This window comes from Toxorhynchites rutilus, chromosome 3 (genome assembly GCF_029784135.1).
Source record: "Toxorhynchites rutilus septentrionalis strain SRP chromosome 3, ASM2978413v1, whole genome shotgun sequence".
Taxonomy (NCBI): Eukaryota; Metazoa; Arthropoda; class Insecta; order Diptera; family Culicidae; genus Toxorhynchites; species Toxorhynchites rutilus.
The window spans coordinates 169,216,303-169,238,864 of NC_073746.1; the positions used below are offsets into that span (position 1 = coordinate 169,216,303).

At 36.5% G+C, this 22,562-nt stretch overlaps 2 protein-coding genes across 2 annotated transcripts in view; one reads left to right on the top strand and one right to left on the bottom strand.

The window, feature by feature from the left end:
* Positions 1 to 4,877, bottom strand: part of LOC129779323 (gustatory and odorant receptor 22) — an 80,970-nt gene extending 76,093 nt beyond the window's left edge. The window contains exons 1-5 of the mRNA XM_055786738.1: positions 4,794 to 4,877; positions 4,140 to 4,738; positions 3,970 to 4,083; positions 3,693 to 3,912; positions 3,448 to 3,639 (exon numbers count right to left, since the gene is read on the bottom strand). Of these exons, the coding sequence (XP_055642713.1) occupies positions 3,448 to 3,639; positions 3,693 to 3,912; positions 3,970 to 4,083; positions 4,140 to 4,738; positions 4,794 to 4,863 (1,195 nt within the window). The 5' untranslated portion in view covers positions 4,864 to 4,877. The remainder of the gene's footprint in view (positions 1 to 3,447; positions 3,640 to 3,692; positions 3,913 to 3,969; positions 4,084 to 4,139; positions 4,739 to 4,793) is intronic.
* Positions 4,878 to 17,410: 12,533 nt separating this feature from the next.
* Positions 17,411 to 22,562, top strand: part of LOC129780076 (A disintegrin and metalloproteinase with thrombospondin motifs 7) — a 457,286-nt gene continuing 452,134 nt past the window's right edge. The window contains exon 1 of the mRNA XM_055787990.1: positions 17,411 to 17,780. The gene's annotated coding sequence lies outside the window, so the exon portion shown is untranslated. The remainder of the gene's footprint in view (positions 17,781 to 22,562) is intronic.

The following is a 22,562-nucleotide window of genomic DNA, read 5'->3' on the forward strand; positions in this document are numbered from 1 at the left end:
TGGGAAACACATTTCAGTCGGAACAAAAATGCCCCCGAATTGCATGTATTTGCAATGCCAACTTCCCCACGCTCCTTGGACTTCAAGTCTGTGTTAGAGAAACGCATTTCGGTGGGAACAAAAGCTGCCCCTACTTTCATGTATTTGCAATGTCGGTTTCGCCAATGCTGCTTGGTTTTGAAGTCTGTGTTAGGGAACATATTTCGGAGAGAACAAAAGTCCCCCTACATTCATGTATTTTCAATTCCGATTTCCCCAACGCTGCTTGGTTTACAAGTCTGTGTTGGGGAAACCGTAAATCGGGCCAATCAAAACGAGGTAGTTAGGGCGTTTAAATAACGCTTAACATTTTACAGTTATTTAATTATTTATCTAATGAAAAATGACATTTTATTACTTGCGATAGATGTGTAGAAATATTCCCTATCAATTGATGCAAACATCTTTCCGATCCAGTAGAAAATGTTCGAGTTATAAGCATTCGAAATCTTGCATTTTTTCCTGCATGTTCAGTGTTTATGTTTTCATTTTACCCCCCATATATTCCGGATAGACGTAGTCCCACGTCAAAATGCCAAAAGTTGTTTAATAGTTTTTATTTTACTGTCTAAAATTTTCAAAAGGATCGGTCTACTGGGCGAATTTCTACAGCGTTTTTTCCGTGATGCAATTTGATGTGACACACCCTTTAGGTTAAGCAAGTTGATACACCAGTTTTCACAAACCCAGAAAAATCCTTGGTAAAAGAAGTTACCAAATATTTGGTAATGCAAACATTAGTAGAATGTACATATTGTCTGTACATATTATCAACCGTATGAAAAAATGAATGTCAGATGCAATACACATCCCTACCAACGATTGATACATTTTACTATACAGTGTTGGTAAGTTTAACGATTGTCATTCCTGGTAACCGTGAAAATAATATATATCTGTCACCGTTTCAAATTTCACCGTGCGGATAGCAGCATTACATAAATTATTTTGAGAAGAAATCTGTGACGCTGACAAATGTTGTGATATCAGCCAATGAATCGGCGGTAATGTAATATCATCCGGCTATTTGTAGGTGGCCAAATTCCCAGCCAGGATGTGCTGATGAACTTAACAGCAACTAAAGTTGAGTTCGCTCAAGCCAGCGAAAACACCAGAGGAGGCACTTAATATAGCTTTCAAGTTCTGACTTACACAGCTGGTGCCTAAGGGACGGATGAATAGAACCGATAGAGGCAGACAAATCCATGTTTAGATTCGATTATCAGCCGACTTTCTTGAAGTGAGCACTTCAACCATATGGTTGGTGCTCGGAATGCCACTGTGGATTAAGAGTAGTCAAGTTCGGTCGGCTAATATGATTCATTTCGGCTATTCCTGGCACTCTCAATGCAGACTTAGAAGGGTAAATCTAACTGGAATCTTTCAAGCGGTCTACACGACAGGTGTTGTGCTGCCAAAACTAGTCGCTTCTAGTCGCTACTGCTGGTTGTCGCCAAGAAGCTGGTTGAGGTAAATTCGGTTTGGCTCGAGAGATTTTGCGCAGATTAGCTTATTGATCAAATGACTGCAGGTTAAATTTTCCCATCTCTTACGGAACATGACGATGCAGAGATTGTCGGAAAACGCCTGGTTTCCGCAAAATACGGGAAGCGGATTTGAAAGAGACCTATCTATGCTGGAGATATTCCGTCTGAGTGGAAAAGATAAGATTGTTGTTTGTGCTCCCTTGGCCGAGTGGTTAGCGTCATAACTAACATGCCGGGTGTTCGGGTTCGATTCCCGTTCTGGTCGGGGGATTTTTTCGTCAAAGAAATTTCCTCCGACTTGCACTGTGATCACGCGTATTCTAGAGCTTGCCACTCAGAATGCATTCAAGGCGTGTTATTTGGCATAGAAATCTCAACTAAGTAGTAATAAAAATGACGCAAGTAATACTACGTTGAGACGGCGAAGTTCCTCTAGGAACGTTAGTGCCATTGAAGAGGAAGAAGAAGATCTATGCTGGAGAACAAGTTCCCTCACTGGTTCTTGCCCCAGGATGATATCATCGATTGCTTCGTGGGGGAGTAGCGATTCTTTTTCCATTAAGTGTTATAACCAATGGCAGCGATGGCCGATCATGACCGTACTAATCAAAGTGATTCAACCCATGTGTCAGACATGGTAGTCCACCACTGCGGGTTTTGCAATGGTAGCATCCTTCGAACAGACTCATTATTCACATCTTCCTCAGTCACATCCAGTTTTGCAACAACAGCAGCAATATCATCACCACCAACCAACCTAAATTGGCAGCTTCAATGGAGCGGATAAAAACACGTCAATTCTTCCCGAAATCATTGGTTTTTCATCAATAAGTAGACAGTAGTAAACCATGACAAAGGAATACTGAAATGAAGACATTATGAAAATGAAGTAGATTATTGTAAACAGACTCTCAAATTTTAGAGGTTTTTGTTAACTTAAGGAGGGGTCCCCCTTGAGTTAACAACAAGAAGGTCGATAAATAATGAATTTCCGTGATTTTTTTCGGATGTTGGGAATAAAATGAATTGTTCAAGTATTTTGGTAATTGTTTAAGGTATATTTGAAGATGTATTTTCGATTTTTTGATTGCACGAATTATGATTATTACGCTGTTGACAGTTTGATGATTTGAAATCGGTACCTTGCCGATACCAACATTCGTTCTGAAGCAACGGGGTGTCTCAGTACGAATTCCAATAAATATTTTGAAATTTTAGGACAATACCTAAAGCGTTATATAGGGGTTTTTGAAAATTCGAAAAATTTCCAAAACGACGGCCATTTTTGAGAAAAATGAGTCATTTTTTATGAAAAATCGCTGTTTAGAATCTCATAAAAAAATCGAAAAAATGAGATATCGAAACAGTAGCGAAACAGGATAGTGCACGGTAATCTGGCCGATTACCTACGTGCCAATCACCGATAGTGGGACTGTTACTTTCCATTGCTCAGCCACACCAGCGTCGGCGATTGTCTTTAAAAACACCGCTTCGGCGATGGGAGAGTGGCAGATGGTTCCTGTGGGGGCTCATTTAAAAAACTATGTTTGAAAAAGGACTTTAAATTTTGATATAATAAAGACATTGGTGTCAACGATGACCAATTAATACTTGCTCTATAGAGTTGAGGGAAAGCTTCGCTCAGTGTTTACGACCGCACCGTTCTCGTGCACATTATGTCATCGCAGCAATCACTGCTCGCTGCATTCTCTCTGTTTATTTGCACCGCGCTTTTGGACACGATTTTTTTTAGCGCCTTTATTTATAGTGAGAATTTTACTAGCTGTACGCTTTGCTGTGGCACATTGAGGTTTTTTGGCAGAGAAACGATTAGCAAAAGCGTATGTGTATGAGATAACGGCAAGCTTAATGGAATCAGTGGAAACCTCAATCTAAAGAACACTAATTTTAGTTTACATACCTGATAAATATTCCCTGATTTTGTCTTCGGCAAAGTAGCACTTTTCAAATTTCTTCTCGTAATAGTACAGCAGTCTTTTCTTCATTTCCACGGGAAACTGCTTCATCTTCATATATGCCTTCAACTGGCTCAGCCCTTCCGCGTACTTCCGTTTCGTTGAGCTTATTATGACGGTCAATTTGAAAAATTGAACTAACCTTTGAATATAATATCTGCCACTAACATATCCCACATTAGATACTCACGAAACAAATAAACGTGAAAGCTAAGTCCAACGATGATACAAACTGCGGATAGCACTTTACCCAGAACGGTTTGTGCCACTCCGAGCTCTCCAAAGCTTTGAACGAACAAATAATAAAGAATAGTCGCAAAACATAGTCCATAACGGCTGGCCATTGTGTTTTCCGTGTTGGTAAGATACTCGATGTGTTCATCCCAAACCGGATCTAGTCCATATTCCGTCTGAGTGGAAAAGATAAGATTGTTGACTTCATAAGCAATGAATGAAAGAAAACCTACATTTTCGATTCCGGTTGCGGCCAGGTTATAGAAACAAATGCACCAATGTACGAATAATCCCGATATCAGAATCAATCGAATAAAGTAGTAGTAGATCATGTCAATTTCAAACCGCTGCAATATCAAACTAAATTAGCAATCTCAATAGAATGCTGAACCATATTTATCACCTCGAAAAAATGAGTCAAATAATCCCAAATCAGCCGCACTGACACTAGCTTGAGCAGCTGGACATAATTGATGACACCTATCATCATCCCCATCCAAGGCAACTGGTCCTGGAATATTATCAAACTATCTGGAACCGCAAACAAGAAATCCACAATAAAGTTTCCATTGAGGTAATTCTTAAAAATTTCCCACGGCTCCAGCTGAATATCCCTGTAATACTTGTCCTTCGAGAATCCTGTAATGCAATTTATAACCACTTCCGTGATGGCGAGCACGTCTATAACTCCCCGGATAAGGTAAATGTATCTTCTGCTCTCCGAGGTTCCGGCAAATGTGGTTACAAACGGGGTGACCAGCAGTATCCCATAGATATAGAACACCAGCCAAACATCCCAGTAGAACCGGAATCGGCTGAAAGGATGAATTATGTACCAGTAGTCACTCTTCACGTGCCGGGTAAGCTCCGTCCGGTACATGTAGCTTGAACGGTAGAAACGCTTCGTTTGCGGGTGCTCCGGATCGATGAGGAACCAGAGACGAGCTCGGTATGCGAAGCTCCGTGGGGAATCGATACGATCTTGCAGGCAGTGTGCCTCATCTGGAGGTGACCAAAAACGTTACTGAACAAGCCATATAACTGATAAAATGAATACCCTTCAAAGTGCATTTATGAGAATACGTTATGAGATCTTCAAGTTGATCTTCCTCACCGATGTTTTCCATGTCTTCGCGGGATTCCATTTCTTCTTCTATTAAAATATTACATGTAGAGAAAACAAGCGTTTGCTTTGTTTTTTTTTTTTCAAAAAATATTTTGCCTTCCAACGTGAACAAAATGTATAAATTCGACCAAAATGAATTGGACAGAGCGACTCCTGACATGATGACATGAATTCTGATCGCGGAAAGTCATCCAACATCACGAACGCGTAAAAGTAGCTTAAGTACGAGCGAAGCCAATCACCGATCTGAAACTTTGACCTGTATGGCTTAGTCAGGTTATGAACGGTTTCCTTAAGTTTCCTAACAAGACGGACTTTTTTTGCATTTTCATTCCTGCCCTGATTCCCTAGCCTCTCACTCTTTTATAGATTTCAGCTCTGGTCTTCAGCTCGATCGATAATCGACCACGTCACACCGCCACATGATTGCCTTCGACGGCGATGCAGCCATTATAGTGATCTTGCAACTTGATACCATTTTTATAGTACTCTTTCGGTTTTCCTCGAAATAGGCCTTAGTTTCGGTAATCACTTCATCATAGGTCTTAAATATCTTGCCAGCAAGCATTCTCTTCAGGTCTGTGAACAGAAAATAGTTGCTGGGGGCCATATCTGGAGAATACGGTGGATGCGGAAGCAATTCGAATGCCAACTAATGCAATTTTGCCATCGTTTTCATTGATCTGTGATACTTCAAGTAGTTTCACAATAACAAAAGTTGCTTCACTCTCAATGCTGTAACTCACAAACCAATCGACCGATTGTTGTCAAATTTTGACACGGGTTGAGCACAGCCACAATGAAACAAAATTCGATGAACTTCTATCTCTACGTGGTCTATTCCAATGAACAGAAGTTATAAAATTCCTGTATATAAATCAAGATAGTTAGGCTAGGCTAATTTATGATAAATTCAAATTTACTTTTATATTTCTCGCTGGATTAAACTTGTATATAAATATGCGGTTTCGGTACAGGAGAATTTGTTTGTATATATCTGTTTAGTTGTAGAAATATATCGTAAATTACGTTTAGGAATATGCTTTAGTTTTAAGTTATTTTCTCACCTATTTATTCGAACTGCAGAAAAGATGGCGGTATGCTATTATCAACACTAGAGCTTATAGGTTTTAGATTGCTATCTTAAAGTTTAAGTTCATTCATAGTTTAATAATCAACTTATTTTACTATTTCATGTATTCCTCACTTTTCTAGTCTAAGTATAGAAAATAAGATAGATAATAAGATAAATTGTATATAAATTCACTAGTTTTAAGAAGTAGTTTCAATATAGTTTAAGGAGTTAGCTATGTCGATTGTTTTCTGATATTTACTTTTGACTTTCTTTGTGTTTTTATGTGTTTGTTAACACTCCTTTACTCGCGTACTAAATAATAACACGTATACTCGCGCACGGTGTCTCAGACCGAAAGTCCTCTGTAAGATTGTTATTGTATATTTTTTAGGTTTTATTGGTATTTATTTGAAGAAGAGGGTATAATTGAATGAAAAAACTCCAGAAAATATGTTTTCTTCATCTTCATTCAGTTTTAATAGTTATCTAATTCAGCCTCCTCAAAACAGAGTAATTTTTGATACTCCAACACAAATAACGAAATTCTAGCTAGAGCGAGACTCTCGGCCTTGAGAAAGACTATTTGGAAACTTTTTTCCTGTTATTAATTGAAAGTGGGCAACTGAATATAGTTCAAGAAAGTATAAAGAGCTATGAAATAACATAAAAACGTATTTATCGATTTAGATTTCATTGGTGTAAGAATCCGAACATACCATAACTGCATGCTCGAGACAAACATATTTTTATTAAATTTCATGGAGTTGTAGCGTGTTTTTTGTTTTTTTGTTCCAAGAGAAGAATGTATAACGACCTTCTAGATAGTTACCAGATGATGAAGGTTCTGGAATTTAAAGTTTTCATATTTCATATTCCTTGTTTTGTGTTCTTGGTGAACAAACAAAAACTTAATGCCTGTTTTTTAATGGGGCATAAAAGATAATATAAAACGATATCTAAGAAATGTCTGCGACTTGTTTTCTCGTCGATATTGTTCAGCTTATATATTTAAAAAAAATATCCCCGAAATTGTAACTGTAAAAAATAATCATTAGCCTCCGATAAGTTTATAGTTTATAGTGTGTATATGTGTGACCATTGTATTTAGTGAACGGCATTCAAACATTTGTATTTTACTTTTGCGCACATGAATCTAACGACGAATAATATATGAATCCGTTCAATCCGGTGACAAAAAGGACTAAAATCAAATAAGAATAGTTCGGTAATGACACGAGGGTCGTTAAAAAATAGTTTCAGTGCCTCCGAAATCGCGGAAAAATAAAAAATAAACAACAAGGTGATTTTTGTAATCTACGTTTTATTTTCTATTTTTCTACATAATTGCCGTAACGTTCGAGGCATTTTACAAGTACGTAGCATCATACTTTTTGAAGTACGATGTAACTGCGTAACGAATTTCTTCAGTGTTATCGTATCGTTGACCGCCGAACGCCTGTTTCATCACCGGGAATGAGTGATAGTCGCTAGGGGTGAGGTCTGGGGAGTAAGGAGGATGCTCGAACACAGTCCATTTGAATTTTTTCAATTGCTCTTGAGTTACGCGAACAGAATGGGGCCGCACATCATCGTGGATGAGGAACACTCCTTTCGTCAATAAACCTGGCCTTTTGTTATTAATCGCGGTTCTTGATCATTCCATAACTTCACAATAACATTATATTTAATAAATATTTCATGCCACTGACATTCTAATGTATACATTTCGTTGAACATCATTCTAAAATAGGAAAAAAATCACTTGTCCAAAAAAGTTAATCCCATACTCGCGTCGGAGTCTCAGAACGAGAATGTTAAAAAAGTGACACACGACCCCTTCGTATCCACTCATACGATAGGCTAAACCAAGACGGGTCTATGGTACTAGGTGAGGCCGTTTCGTCACTAAGTTGGTTTAGGGGAGCGGTATATGAAAACAGTACGGAAGAAAGCGGAAGGGGAATTATTTTCTTGAAGCGTGAAAGAGACAGACTGATCACGAGCGAGATCCGGCACAAGCGTATTGTGTTTTGTTTACAAACAAAACATAGTAGACTTCCAAGATGGCTGAAGAGTGGTTTTAGCAAGTTGGCCCACCTTAGGATATACTTCTACGCGCCTTGGGCTAAACGATGACGAACAATGAATGACGAAGCTAGAGAGAATCGCAAAGTCGTAGTGTTGATGTTTTCTGAGAAATGAACGAATTATTGATTTCTCGGTCTCTCAGTCCTATGCGCGAGTATAGGAGTGTTAATCGCTCTTTATTGCGCAATAGTCGCGTGAAATACCTAGCGTGTGCATGGGTGTGGTACGTTCAGCGGTCGGTAGTGTAGATTGCTCCTATGGGTGATCGTAACTCCTTGAACCTCTTGCACTTTGCCACAGTGGGGCCTTTACAAACTGTACATAGCTCCCTAACGACTACACTGGATGATTTCGCTTTGAACGAAGCTTCGATAGATCTTGTATTGGTGCATCCCTCCTCGGAGTGAACATTCAGAAAGCCATTTTTCTTGCCTCCTCGAACACGCTGCTCGCTACTGCTACTGATCATGATGGCGGTGGCATCTTTCGCGGTTGTATATAACCACGCGCTGAAATCGTTGAGCGTTGGCTTCTATTTCCCACGAGAATATCTTGCCCAGTTCATCTTGAGTGAAGATATATCGAAGATATCAGGTCGAATGAATTAAATTTCAGGGGAAATTTCTCAAATATGACGCGCAAAACTACATCCGAATGGCTATCGTGAGAGCAATTTCTGTTCTGTTTATTATTTTCAGCATTTTCAGTTTCATGCATATCATGATGTCTTTTTTTATGTACTAAATTTATTTTCAAATAGCTCAGCAACATTAAGTAACAATGAGCCGTGTTTATGAATAGGGAAAAGCCTCTGTGAGTAGAACAATGCCAATGTTCTTTCTCAAAAAGGCATAAAAACCCTATTATCTTTTCGAAAAATGTTACAATATAGATAATGACAAAATTCACAATAAGATAATATTACAGACTTATTGTTGCAGAGATGACCAACTCCTTGGAACTAGTTATATCCTTGGGACTAGGGAAGGATTGGAAATCTGCTCACTTTTCGAATTCTGAGGGAAAAAGTTAAAACAGATAAATGGAAACGTTAATAATAAAAATCAAAACGATAAAGGAAAAATAATCATATTTGAAAGTGTATGGATTTGAGAAAATCATAAATTAAAGAAATATCATCGATATTACGAGTAGCCAGAACGTCGCGAATCGGAAAATTAGGTGGCATTCCCTTATTGCGAAAATTTTCTATTAAAGATAACCTGTCATTTTGAAACTCAGAACAAAACCACACAATATAATCAATATCGTGATATCCTATACCACACACACATACAGGGTGGGCCATTTAAAGTGGAAGGATTTGTTTTTGCAATAGCAAAGTAAAGAAGTGGAATTTTAAATTTTTTTTGAAATTCATTTATTTTGGTCCAAGGAGATTTGTTCTAACTACTTTTTGATTATGATATCTCGTAAATGACCGCCTCTGGCCTTGACCGCAAAATGTGCCCTTTTTTCGGTATTTTCCATCACTTTGCCCAATGTTTCGGCCGATATGGCAGCAATTTCTTGTCGGATATTGTCTTTCAGCGCAGCCAGGGTCCTTGGTTTACCAGTGTATACCTTGGATTTTAAATATCCCCATAAAAAAAAGTCAGGCGTCAAATCAGGTGATCTCGGTGGCCAGTCATAATCGCCGTTTTTCGATATTAATCTTCCGGGGAACATTTCGCGCAATAATTTGGTCGTGGCAGCCGCTGTATGGCATGTAGCGCCGTCCTGTTGGAACCAGTAATTGTCCGATTCATTATGCGTCGGAGGGTGGTTCGAGCGATGCCTAACTCTTGCGAACGATGGCGACCTGATGTCGATGGAGTCTCTGCAACACTGGCTCGAACGGCATCAATATTCTCGTCGAAACGTCTTGGTCGTTGTCTGGACAGATGACTGGCATTACCAACACTACCAGACGATATAAATTTGGCATATAATCGACGTATAGTGTTGTCTCCAGGCGATGTTTTAACTTTATTTTTATTTTTCCACGCACGTTTAGTTAACACAATTGAGAAGTTATTTTGAATGTACAGCTGAACAATTTCAGCGCGTTGTTTAGGTGTGTATTGTTCCATGGTTAAAATTGTACTGAAATGACGCTTCCAACGCGGTATGACATTTGTTAATCTGACATCTCTGTCAAAAGTTATGGGGTTGCCAGATGCTTCCACTTTAAATGGCCCACCCTGTAGGTTACTATCACTGATGTTGATTCGAAAAAGATGTGCATTCGAAGAATAATGATTAGACATGAGTCTACACACTACCCGTATAAAATCACGAGAAAAATTATATCCTTTAAACCATGGTTTGAGAGAAACCCTAGGAATGATAGAATATAGCCATCGGCCTTTATCACTACTATTCCAACTTGACTGCCAAGATACAAGTGCCCGTTCACGAGAAATATGAAGATATTCATCGAAAGTAATTGGCCTATGTGCAATTCCAAATGAAATGGTCCAAAAAATGCAGATTTTCAAAAAATGTATTGTTGATTCGAATGAAAGTTTGTATTCCGTTTGGGTTGGAGGAAATATGAGTTTTCCACAGCAATTGGGAATTTTTTAACTCAAGCGTAACTTTTGAAAAGGGCGTATCGATTTCAGCAGGAGAAATCTTTCATAATTTATATCTAAAAAACTATGAGTCGTACCGAAATAGTGTCTTAGAAAGAGTTATAGCGTATTGATGTCTAAACATGAAAAAAAAAATCGAGGGGTTGTATCCGAGACACGACCGATTAGAACGTAGGACTACGCAATCTTTTTTTTTTTAATTTGTTGGTTTATCATTTCGGATATTATTTGATAATACGTCGGAATTTCATAAATAACTCTTTAGTAAAAAGTTCCGAGGACCCTGAAAGGGTTTAATGGCTTGGTTTTGGTTTTGTAGAATCATTTCGAGAAGAAACGATTCTTTCTTGCCTTTGCGAGAACAATACACTAATTGGTCATATGTCACATTTTGTTTCTTTATAGCAATGCACGCATTGCACTGAGTATTTAACGAGAGGCATCTTCCGTGCATCGCCATTTAACAAACATCAAACATGCGTCTAACAGATGCACACAGTTGCAGCGATAAAAATGAAACATCGCGAGAATGACCGTTTATGAAAAATCGTTTCTCCATTCTCGGTCAAAACCGTCAACAAAGCTAGCTTGCACTCTTCTCTTGTTTCTCCTGCTTTACCATGACTCGGATGGTTGGTATTAATTGCAATGCCAGATGTACTTGAAGTGAAACATTCGCTAGCGTTCACAGCACATAAAACACAAAACGAGCAAAATAACCGACCTTTGTTGTTTCGAGCACAGAAAGATTCTGAGAATTTTCCTCAGAGGAGATGCAATACTTATACGCTAGCGACATATCACTTACTATGCAAGTTTCATACCCTTCGTTGTTTCTATTCTAGCGGCTGCATAAGTTGCTCGTTATTGACAGCTCTGTTCGGGAAAGCACACAAATGGACAGAACAAATGTATGGGGAAATAGGAATGCTTCCAATTTTCATCAATTTAAACCATATACAGACTATGGGATTCTAATGTATAGCATATCAAACAAATCTTTTTCCATTCCGATTCAATTTCCAATTCCATCAATTCCGATTCGATTGATATGCAAATCGTTAAAATCCGTTCACAGCAAAAATAGTTATTAACGTTAACGAACATTCGAACTTTATTTCATAAAAACGTGACCTGTTTCCTGATTTGGCACCCTGAATGTAAGACGTAGTCCTACGTCAATATACACTGAGAAAAAAAATTAGGACTCTCTTTTTTTTTACAAAAAAACTTTAATTTGCAATATCCAAAATACATATATTTTTTATTTTTTTTAATTTTTTCATATAAAATAGAAGTCATGTAGAAAATTTAAAAAATGTGTCCAAGATGGTAAAACTATTTTTGACGAACTTTGTGAAACATCGAATTTTTATGAATTTTCGAAACTTCGAATTTTTGTATGTTATCAATCATTTTAGCCACAAATTATGATTTCTGATGTGATTTAAAACAAAAAAGCTCATTATAAATCTCCTTCTAAATGTAACCATTCTCGAGATATTTAAAAAAATATTTTTAAGTTATTGTCTTTTTTATAGTAAATATTCCGTTTTAATATGTTTGTCGTGTTATACCGCCATGTTCATGAAATTTTATGAATTTGCTTATAATTTCCAACAACTTTTCCAAATACATCATTATGGTAAAAATATATGTTTAGGAGTTACGTTGAAAAACATTTGAAGACATGTGGGTTAACACAAAACGTAGCGATATTAAAAAACCTTTTTTTTATCTGAATACAAACTTTTAACATATTATTCGTAGAATTCGTAGATATATTAACAGTTGAATTGAAATCCCAACAACAAATACACCTTGTTGATTCAACCGGACGTTATGGGTACAAATATAATTAACTTGTTTACGTTATGCCTAGATTATACCTGAAGTCAGGTATCTCTAAGCTACCTCTGTACAGGTAAATAAAGTCAGGTACCTTTAAGGTACCTCTATAATGTATATAAAGTTACTCATATGCGAACATCGTTCATCAGTCGAACAATCTTCCTTATGGAGTGAATAACAGTATACCACAATGGACTACACAAATTTTTTTTCGTGTTGTAGACCGTTTCCGAAAAACGGTAAGAAATGTTCATCTGAAAAACGTTTGTTAACCGTGTCAATGATTGAGAAACTTAAGTCAATGGGATGCAATATCCTTTTAGATACATCTTTAAAAATTTGCGGATCATGCCGTTTATCTGTATACTCTTCCAAACCAAAACAGTGTAATACTGAGGAGCAGATCAGTACAGCAGTAAGAAATACTTTAGAAGAAGTACCATCAATAGTTTCAGTCGTTTCAGCATCTTCGCAAGATTCCCAAAACAGCAATATACCAGAGTATTCCTGAGCGTACAACATTGAGCTATTCAACAAGGGAATCGCCGGTATTACTGTTTCACCAATAATGTTACCCCGAACAAAAATTCAAAGAAATTTCAAAAGGTGTTAAAAGAAATCTATTTTCCTTTTCACATGAAGAAGACGAAGAGTCGAACTTTAAACAAAAGGCAAAAGAGTTTGATGAGATTATCAATCAGCTCAAAGAGAAACAGAGACAACAAGATCAGAAAAAGTTAGAATTTTAACAGTTTTGCCTAAGTCTTGGTCCGTGAAAAACATGGAAGAACTACGTATCATAACGTTTGTGTTTGTTCATTCCATGAAAATGTAAATCTTATGCTTCATAGTCTCAAAAAATATTCCTTTAACATTGAATGCAAAGAATATATGGAAAAAATACTATGTAACATATCAAATAGATCAAAATACTGTTACCTTCGTGAATATAAAAAATGCCCAACAATGGACGAGTTTGGAAACTGGTTTCTAGATGAGCTTCAGGAACGCAATTTAATTGAAATCACTTATGCACAATGGATTTCTACTGATCGATGCGACATAGAAACTCTTGTAAAACCGGTGGTAGAATTTGTATCGTATTTTTGCGAAAAAATAGAAAAAGTACTTACTCATGATTACATTAAAACACAACAGTCCACATTTCTTAACAATATAAAAGCTAATTTGCAAGAGAATGAGGCTGTTGTGACTTGCGATTTATCCGAAAGTTATTCATTTGTGCTTCAAGATGAAGTTCAAAGTCATCACTGGAATAATGATCAAGCAACAATCCATCCATTCGTTGTTTATTATAGAGATGAAAAAGGTTCTCTGGCAAATTTGAGCTTTGTAGTTATATCTGAAGTTTTAAATCATGACACAATAGCTGTGCAAGTATTTATTTCTAAATTGGTAACATTTTTGAAACAACAAATGCAGGTAAAAAGAATAAAATTCATGTCGGATGGTGCTGCATCCTAGTATAAAAATAGGAAAAATTGTGCGAGTTTATGTCAGTTTAAACCGAAATACGACATTGACGCTGAATGGGAATTTTTTTTTTGCAACATCACACGGCAAAGGACCTTGTGATGCAATTGGTGGTACATTAAAACGGATGGTAACAAGAGCTTTTGGCTAGGCTTTGGCTTTGGCTAGGCAGCATGAACATCCGATTACGAGTGCAAAAATGTTATTTGACTGGGCTAGCAAGCGAAAAGAAGACTATCTCACAAAATTGTGATTTTCATATATGTCACAAGAAGAATATGATCAGGGTGTGGAAGAGTTGAGTAGCATGTATGATAAAACCAAACAAATTCCAGGTACCCAAAAGTATCATTTATTTGTACCTGTATCCGAGAATGAAGTAGCAGCAAAGTTGTACTCTAACGACAATGCAGCAAGTTATCATAATGTGTATAGAAATATAAGAAAATAATGAAAAAATTAAATTATATACAACAAAATTGTTAGTTGATAATAATAAATGTCGATAGAAAATAAATGCTAAAAATTCTTGTACTATTAGGCTGTCAAAAAAGTCCTGCGGTATTTCCGCGAGGTGTCGTTGTAAGCGCGTAGTTCTAGTTGTATTCATTGTATCGAGTCATACTATAGCTTGTTGGAAAGGTATTTTTTGCACGCTATAATATAGTCCTTGACAGTGTTTTGTTCGGTTAAGTCGTTCGTGAGTTATAGTGTCGCAAATATGGAGCAAAATAAAGAGAAAATCCGACATATTTTACAGTACTACTATGACAAAGGCAAAAATGCATCTCAAGCTGCCAATAAAATTTGTGCAGTTTATGGACCCGATACAGCTTCCATTTCCACCGCACAACGATGGTTTCAACGTTTTCGTTCTGGTGTAGAGGTCGTCGAAGATGCGCCACGCTCCGGAAGGCCTGTCGTCGAAAATTGCGACAAAATTGCTGAATTAGCCGAGAAAGACCGGCATAGTAGCAGCCGTAGCATCGGCCAAGAGCTGGGGATAAGTCATCAAACCGTTATTAACCATTTGAAGAAGCTTGGATTCACAAAGAAGCTCGATGTATGGGGGCCACGCATGTTGACGCAAAAAAACATCTTTGACCGTATCGACGCATGTGAATCGCTGCTGAATCGCAACAAAATCGACCCGTTTCTGAAGCGGATGGTGAGTGGCGATGAAAAGTGGGTCACTTACGACAACGTGAAGCGCAAACGGTCGTGGTCGAAGCCCGCTGAAGTGGCTCAGACGGTGGCCAAGCCCTCATTAACATCCAGGAAGGTTCTGCTGTGTGTTTGGTGGGATTGTCAAGGAATAATCTATTATGAGCTGCTTCCCTATGGCCAAACGCTCAATTCGGACCTGTACTGCCAACAACTGGACCGCTTGAAGGTAGCTCTCGTGAAGAAGAGGCCATCTTTGATAAACAGAGGCCGCATTGTCTTCCATCAGGACAACGCCAGGCCACACACTTCTTTGGTGACGCGCCAGAAGCTCCGGGAGCTCGGATGGGAGGTTCTTTTGCATCCGCCGTATAGTCCGGACCTTGCACCAAGTGACTACCACCTGTTTTTGTCCATGGCGAACGAGCTAGGTAGTCAGAAGTTAACCACAAAAGAGGCCTGTGAAAATTGGCTAGCCGAGTTTTTTGCCAATAAGGAAGCGAGCTTCTATAACAGGGGTATTATGAAGTTGGCATCTCGTTGGGAACAAGTCATCGAACAAAACGGCGCATATTTGACTTAAAACAGATGGTTGTAACTAATTTTATGAACAAATGAAAATTCAAAAAAAATACCGCAGGACTTTTTTGACAGCCTAATATTATTAGTATCTCTTAAATTCCGATAAATATAGGAATTATTTGACCAAATTGTAGAGAATTATATTTTTTCCTTTTATAAATGTTGTGTTCTGTTGGCGCAACATGTATAACATGTTAAAAGTTTGTATTAAGATAAAAAAAAACATTTTTTAATATCGCTACGTTTTATATTAATCCACATGTGTTCAAATGATTTTCAACGTAACTTCTAAAAATATATTTTTACCATGATGATGTATTTGGAAAAAATGTTGGAAATTATAAACAAATTAATAAAATTTCATGAACATGACGGTATTACACGACAAACATGTTAAAAGGGAATATTTACTATAAAGAAGACAATAAATTAGAAATATGTTTCAAAATATCTCGAGAATGGCTGCATTCAGAAGGAGATTTATAATGAGCTTTTTTGTTTTAAATCACATCAGGAATCATAATTTGTGGCTAAAAATGATTGTTGACATACAAAAATTCGAAGTTTCGAAAATTCATAAAAATTCGATGTTCCACAAAGTTTGTCAAAACTAGTTTCACCATCTTGGACCCTTTTTTTAAATTTTCTACATGACTTTTATATGAAAAAATTAAAACAAAAATTTAAAAATATGTATTTTTGATATTGCAAATTAAAGTTTTTTTATGTGAATAAAAAAAAGAGTACTAATTTTTTTTCTTAGTGTATATTTTTTTCATATTTAGACATCAATACTCTATAACTCTTTCTAAGACACTATTTCGGTACGACTCATAGTTTTTGAGATATAAATTATCAAAGATTTCTCCTACTGAAATCGATACGTCCTTTTCAAAAGTTACGCTTGAGTCAAAAAATCCCAATTGCTGTGGAAAACTCACACATTTCCTTCAACCCAAACGGAATACAAACTTTCAATCGAATCAAAAATACTCATGTTTTGTCATTTGTCGATTTTATTTGGAATTGTTCTATGGATTTCAATGTATTTTCAATAAAGGAAATTTTCAGTCAAAACAAATAACCGCGGATGCCTTTTCAAATGACCCAATACATTCAAATGATAAAAGCCAGACCATTGACACTGGAGAAAGTAAAACGCCATAAGTTGAAAACAATAAATAATAAAACGCCAATGTCAATTATGCTGCCGGTATCTGCTAAAACACGTGTTTGAATTTTTCCCGTGACATCATTTCAATCATGTTGCATCGCACCGCTCGATGTAGCGCGCCCACTTGTTGGCACGCAACACAACAACCGCGTTTCGGTCGAACACCGGTGTAATGCTGCACAACACTCCACCAACCGGGCGAAACATGTTGCAGTGCGGGCGGCATGCAACAAAACAAAGCACATGCAGCAGCATAACCACCATAAGCGTTCTCGCGTCCGTCTCGAGGCGCGCCGCGCGTTTCTTCTGGAAAATCTTGCTTTACCGGCTGGGTCGAAATGTGGTGAGTCGTGAGAGGTGGTAGCATAAAATAAAAGCTGCCGTTGAGCAATGCGGCATCATATCAGCTGTTGTGTGTGGTGTGTGGACCGTTGCCGCCACTTCCCGGTTCTACTCGCGAATATGATTGTCGGAGGCGTTAGTTATGTTTCAAATTTTGTAACGAGCAGTCGTCACACATAAAGTTGCCACAAGGCGGCACCCGGCTAATCCGCGTAGAATTTCCTCTCATCGGTTCGCGTGTTTGTGTGCGCGCGCGTTTTTGTTTGTGCTCCGGGTTCGGTAAATTCGAAGGACGCTCGAATGAATCAAAGGACTGTGCGTGTTTTTCGGCGCAGTTCTATTCCGATGCTCTCTTGTACGGGAGATAAGAAACCGGGAAAAAAGGCAAACATCTTGACTAATATTTGCGTTCGGCTGGAGTAAATTTTGTGGTTGATTGAGTGTTTTGATGAGTGGTGACAAAAAGCAGCATCGGCAGCAGCCAGTGCGTGTTTGTTTCGTACGTTGGACCAAATTATCGACATTCGAGAACGTGGTGCTGTTCAGAATTGGTGCGTTGGAAATTCAATATATGTTCACGATAATGGGAGCAGATTGTACGGTTCAGTTGCGATTGATCGTAAACTTCGTTGCGTGTGTGTTGTGACTGTTTAATGATCCATGTATAATACATTTTTTGAGCATCTGTAAAGAATTTCAACTGGAAATCATAAGAGTGACATAAAATCTATTGGTATCTGTTGTGTTACGAAGCAGATGAAAGGTACACTTCATTTAGTGCCTTGGGATAGACTAAATTATTCATGGATAAGTAGTGAAAAACTATATCACTGGTTGGAAGCATCAACATATCAAACACAAGAGCAAATGTTTAGTTGTTAGAGATGATGAAGAAATACTCATTGTGTAGCACATAGATATCCTTGTCATGGCGATTGAACAGCTATAAAATGCTTAAATAAAGAAATCGGCTTTCGATACACTTTGACGTAAGACCATACAGAAGATCGTTTCGTTCTCATATCATTTCTCGGACATTTCTAACAAAATTGTAATTTATGCTTCGTTTGTTTCTCTGTTCATGTGTAAATTAACAACTGCAAAGGTTCGTCGTTGGATAGTTTCACAAGCATGCAGGGCCCTGGGGATATTTATTCTTCAATCAACATTTTAAATAAATGGAAATCTAAGAAAATCTTCAATTCACTATGAATTTGGTGGCAATCATAAATAGTGAAGGATGAACCAAATTCGGTTTAAAACCTAAATTTATATGCGTTTGTTTGTGACGTTTATAGGGACAACTTCTAAATACAGCGTAGAAATTCACTCAACTTTTAGCTCCATTATTGGTATCACGTTTCTGATGGGAACTTTGCTCAAGTTGCGTTTATTCGTTGTTACTCAATGCAAGTAGTTTTTGGTGTTTATGATATCTATGCGGATCATAGTGAGAGGTATTGTAGAAAAATTGTTTTGGTGGATAATTATAGTACTCCAGAGGACAGTTATAACTAGGATTGGGCGAACTTGGATCGATATTCAGGAGATCGATCTTTTTCTTTCTGATTTGCGATTTTTTGGATCGATTTTATGAACTCAAAAAAAAAACGCGAAAGTCGATCTTTTATTTTTTCTGATTTTTTTGATCGTAGAAATTTTTTTTGTTAATTTGTTTTTCATTGAACTACAATGACAGGAGGGGTGTCATACCATCAAACATTTCTCATACCCAGAAACCCTCACATCCCAAATTGTGCGTGATTAGCTCTCGAGTTATGCAGAAGTTTCATTTGTATAGCAGCCCCCTTAGAGAGGAGGAAGGAATGTATTCACCATAGAAACGTTTCGTGCCCCGTAAAACCTTCAATGTCAAAACAAAAACTTATAATTTAAAAACTATGATACCTACAAAATTCTTGTCAGAGTATGAAATGTAGGAAATTATTTAAATTTTCACAAAAAAATACCAAAAAATTTTTGGAAAGAAATTTCGCTGACAAAAAAGTTATTTTAAAAATTAAAATTGATTTTCATTAAAAACTTTTTTTTTAAAATTCCCAAAAAATATATATTTGAATAGCCCTTAAAATTTCCAATAAGTCGTCTATACATTGGAAGATGGTCACTTTAAACAAAATTAGGATTAGTTGTATTTTTTTCAAAGAAAACATGAAAGAATTGTTGTTCGAAAAACTTTTTCCCTGTAAAAGTGTACATCTTCCAATGTATGGACGACTTGTTGGGAATTGTAAGAGTTATTCATATATATATTTTTGGGAATTTAAAAAAAATACGTTTTTGAGAAAAATGAATTTTAATTTTAAAAATCACTTTTTTGTCAGCTAAATTTCTTTCCAAAAAATTTTTGGTATTTCTTTGTGAAAATTTTGTAGGTATCATATTATTTTTTTGTAACAAGAATTTTGTAGGTATCATAGTTTTTAAATTATGAATTTTTGTAAAAAATTAAGAAAGAAAATTTGTCTTTTGCCAAAAAGAAGTCTAATTCCTTTTCGAAAATTTTAAGTACGCAAAGTTTACCCATGACCCATGTTCTTACACCCACAACATTTCACTACTATCTGAGATGGTGCTGTCAACTCCTAAGACGAGTTGGCATGAAATTCGTCTTTATTTTCGTAATTATTGATTGTATTTGTTTTTTCGGGACTAAGGCCGCTCTATTTTCTTTTTTGAATTTGAGGTTTTTCACATAAGCCAGGATCTAGTTTTATTGTTTACGTCCATTTCTTCCACCAAGTCTTTTAAAGAACCATAACTGGAAAGTTAGAAGACTTCTCCAATCTGAATGAGACCTACGATACAGTTTTCGGGAATTATAGAAAATCAAATAAAAAAACCATAAAAAATAAGAAATATAGTACACTGAAAAAAATATTAGAGTAACTGTGTGTAAGAAGGATAAGAACCATTTGCACTCGAGGCCATGCGCGAACAGCAACTAGAGACGATTTCGGCCAAATTAGGCAAACATTTTACAAGTATTTTAAAAACGTTTATAAACAAACAAACATTCACAAATAATATAATTTTACCAGTATTTTTATTCATATGTCGAAAACAAAAAAACATTGTTAAACGTTATACTCTGTACTTAGTTGAAACGTCAAATTAACTGAGCGCCGCAATAGCGCCGCTTGAGTGCAAAGGGTTTCCATAAGAAACTAGATTATATCTTTGGTAACGTTTTTCAAAAATAAAATGCAGTTGGTGTGTAATCCTTATACTGTTTTGCGAAGGAACCAGTAAAATGTTCCACCAAAAAGTGTTTTCCGAAGTAGCTGTAGCTGAGATAAAAACATATCACAAAGCTGAACATTATTTATAGTGATGGTGACACGGACATATACAGTGCTGCTTCTGAATCCGGACACTTTTTCATTACATTCAATATTATGCCAAAACCATGACATTTTTTGTATGTTGAATTAATGTGACTGATAGTTACTATTGTGTCAATTTAGTTTGGTTTCAAGCATAGTACCTAGCTGTTTACAAAAAAATGTTAAAAATCAAAACTCAATGTGAATTTCACAAACCCATGCCCGGAATAAAAAGCAATGATTTTAAATCCGGACGGTCAAAAGTTGACGATTATATTTCTCATTGAAGGAGTTGCATAAGGATATTTTAGAAGCCTTAGTATGGAGTATGGAGTGTGGAGCAAAGATTTTCGATCCGGGAAACCAAAAAACCAAAAAACTCTTCGGTATAAAGGCCGTTGACCCGTTTGTATGTACGTGGGTAACTTTGTAGCTTTGTCAGTAGCCCTGTCCCACATTGATAGAAATTTAACCCCCTTCCTGTTTACCGATTGATCTGAAATTTGGAACACACCTTTATCTCTGCAGTCATTATAAAACTGCGTATTTCATGATCTTGAAAATCCAAAATGGCGGTCGCTATAAAATGGCAGATTTAATATTTTCTCTAAATCCCATCAATATGGGTATCAAACGAAAGGGCTTGACTAGTAGAACACAGTTATTTATGAAAAATTAAAATCCAAAATGGCCGTCAGCACAAAATGGCATCATATTCTGTTTTCCAAACATTTCAATATGGGTATCAAATGAAAGGGCTTGACTAGTAGAATATATTGAATATATTGATTGATGAAAAATGTAAATCCAAAATGGCGGTCGCTACAAAATGATGGATATCATATTTTCTCAGAACCCCATCAATATATCAAACGAAAGGGATTGCCTAGTAGAAGCTGTTATTTATGAAGAATGCAAATTAAAAATGGCCACCACCACAAAATGACGCCATATATATTTTTTTTCAAAACTGCATCACTATGTGTATCAAATGAAAGGGTTTGACTATTAGAACATAGTTATTTATAAAAAATGCAAATCAAAAATGGGCCACGTTAGATTTCCATTATCTACAGTTGATTGTTTCATTAAATGCCCCACGATTTTATTTTAGTATCATATGAAGAAAGGGGTGTGATAACTACTAACTGTTACTTGCCTAATTATTTTCCAGCTATTAGTACAACATCTGTATTATTATTATTATGTTTAATCATAATGAAACCGTTGAACTTAAAAAGTGTTTTCAACTTTTATTTTTCAGTTTTTAGTACGTTATCTGTATAATTAGTATATTTCTCTACAATAAAACCATTCAACAATTTCTTTAAAATTCTGGATTTGCATTTTTCATAAATAACGTTGTTCTACTAGTTATTCTCTTTCATTCGATATCCATATTGATGGGGGTTTGAAAAAAATGGAGCCATCTTGTAGTGGCGGCCATTTTGGATTTCCATTTTTCATGAATAACTGTCTACTAATCAATCCCTTTCATTTGATACCCATATTGATGGGTTTAGAGAAAATATGTAAAAATTCATTTTTTTTCTCTCTCTCTCTCATCGTTTGTCTGTCCAGCAACTGGAATGTGAATAAACAGAGAGGAAGAGAGAGTGGTTACTCTAGATAGGTACAGAATATGGATTTCGATTTTTATTCATTCTAACTGCTGCTATGATTTTTAATAGAAATCTTATGTTGACGACACTGCAATTTTCCGAGCTACCGTTCAATTCAAAATTTATTTTGATTATTTTATCGCTCACAGTTTTGTCACATTTTATTTTTGTGGATCGTAAGACAAATGGACAAAACAACTTTGTGAGTTCATGTGGAAATATATTGATTTTTTCTATTGCCAAAATAATCTACTCGCATAAATTGCTTTCTGTCGCTGTCTTCGTGATTTGTCAAAGATTGTAAACATTACGAATTATAACCCAAATAGGATGTTCAATCAATGTTCTCGGGTCCACCGTAAGT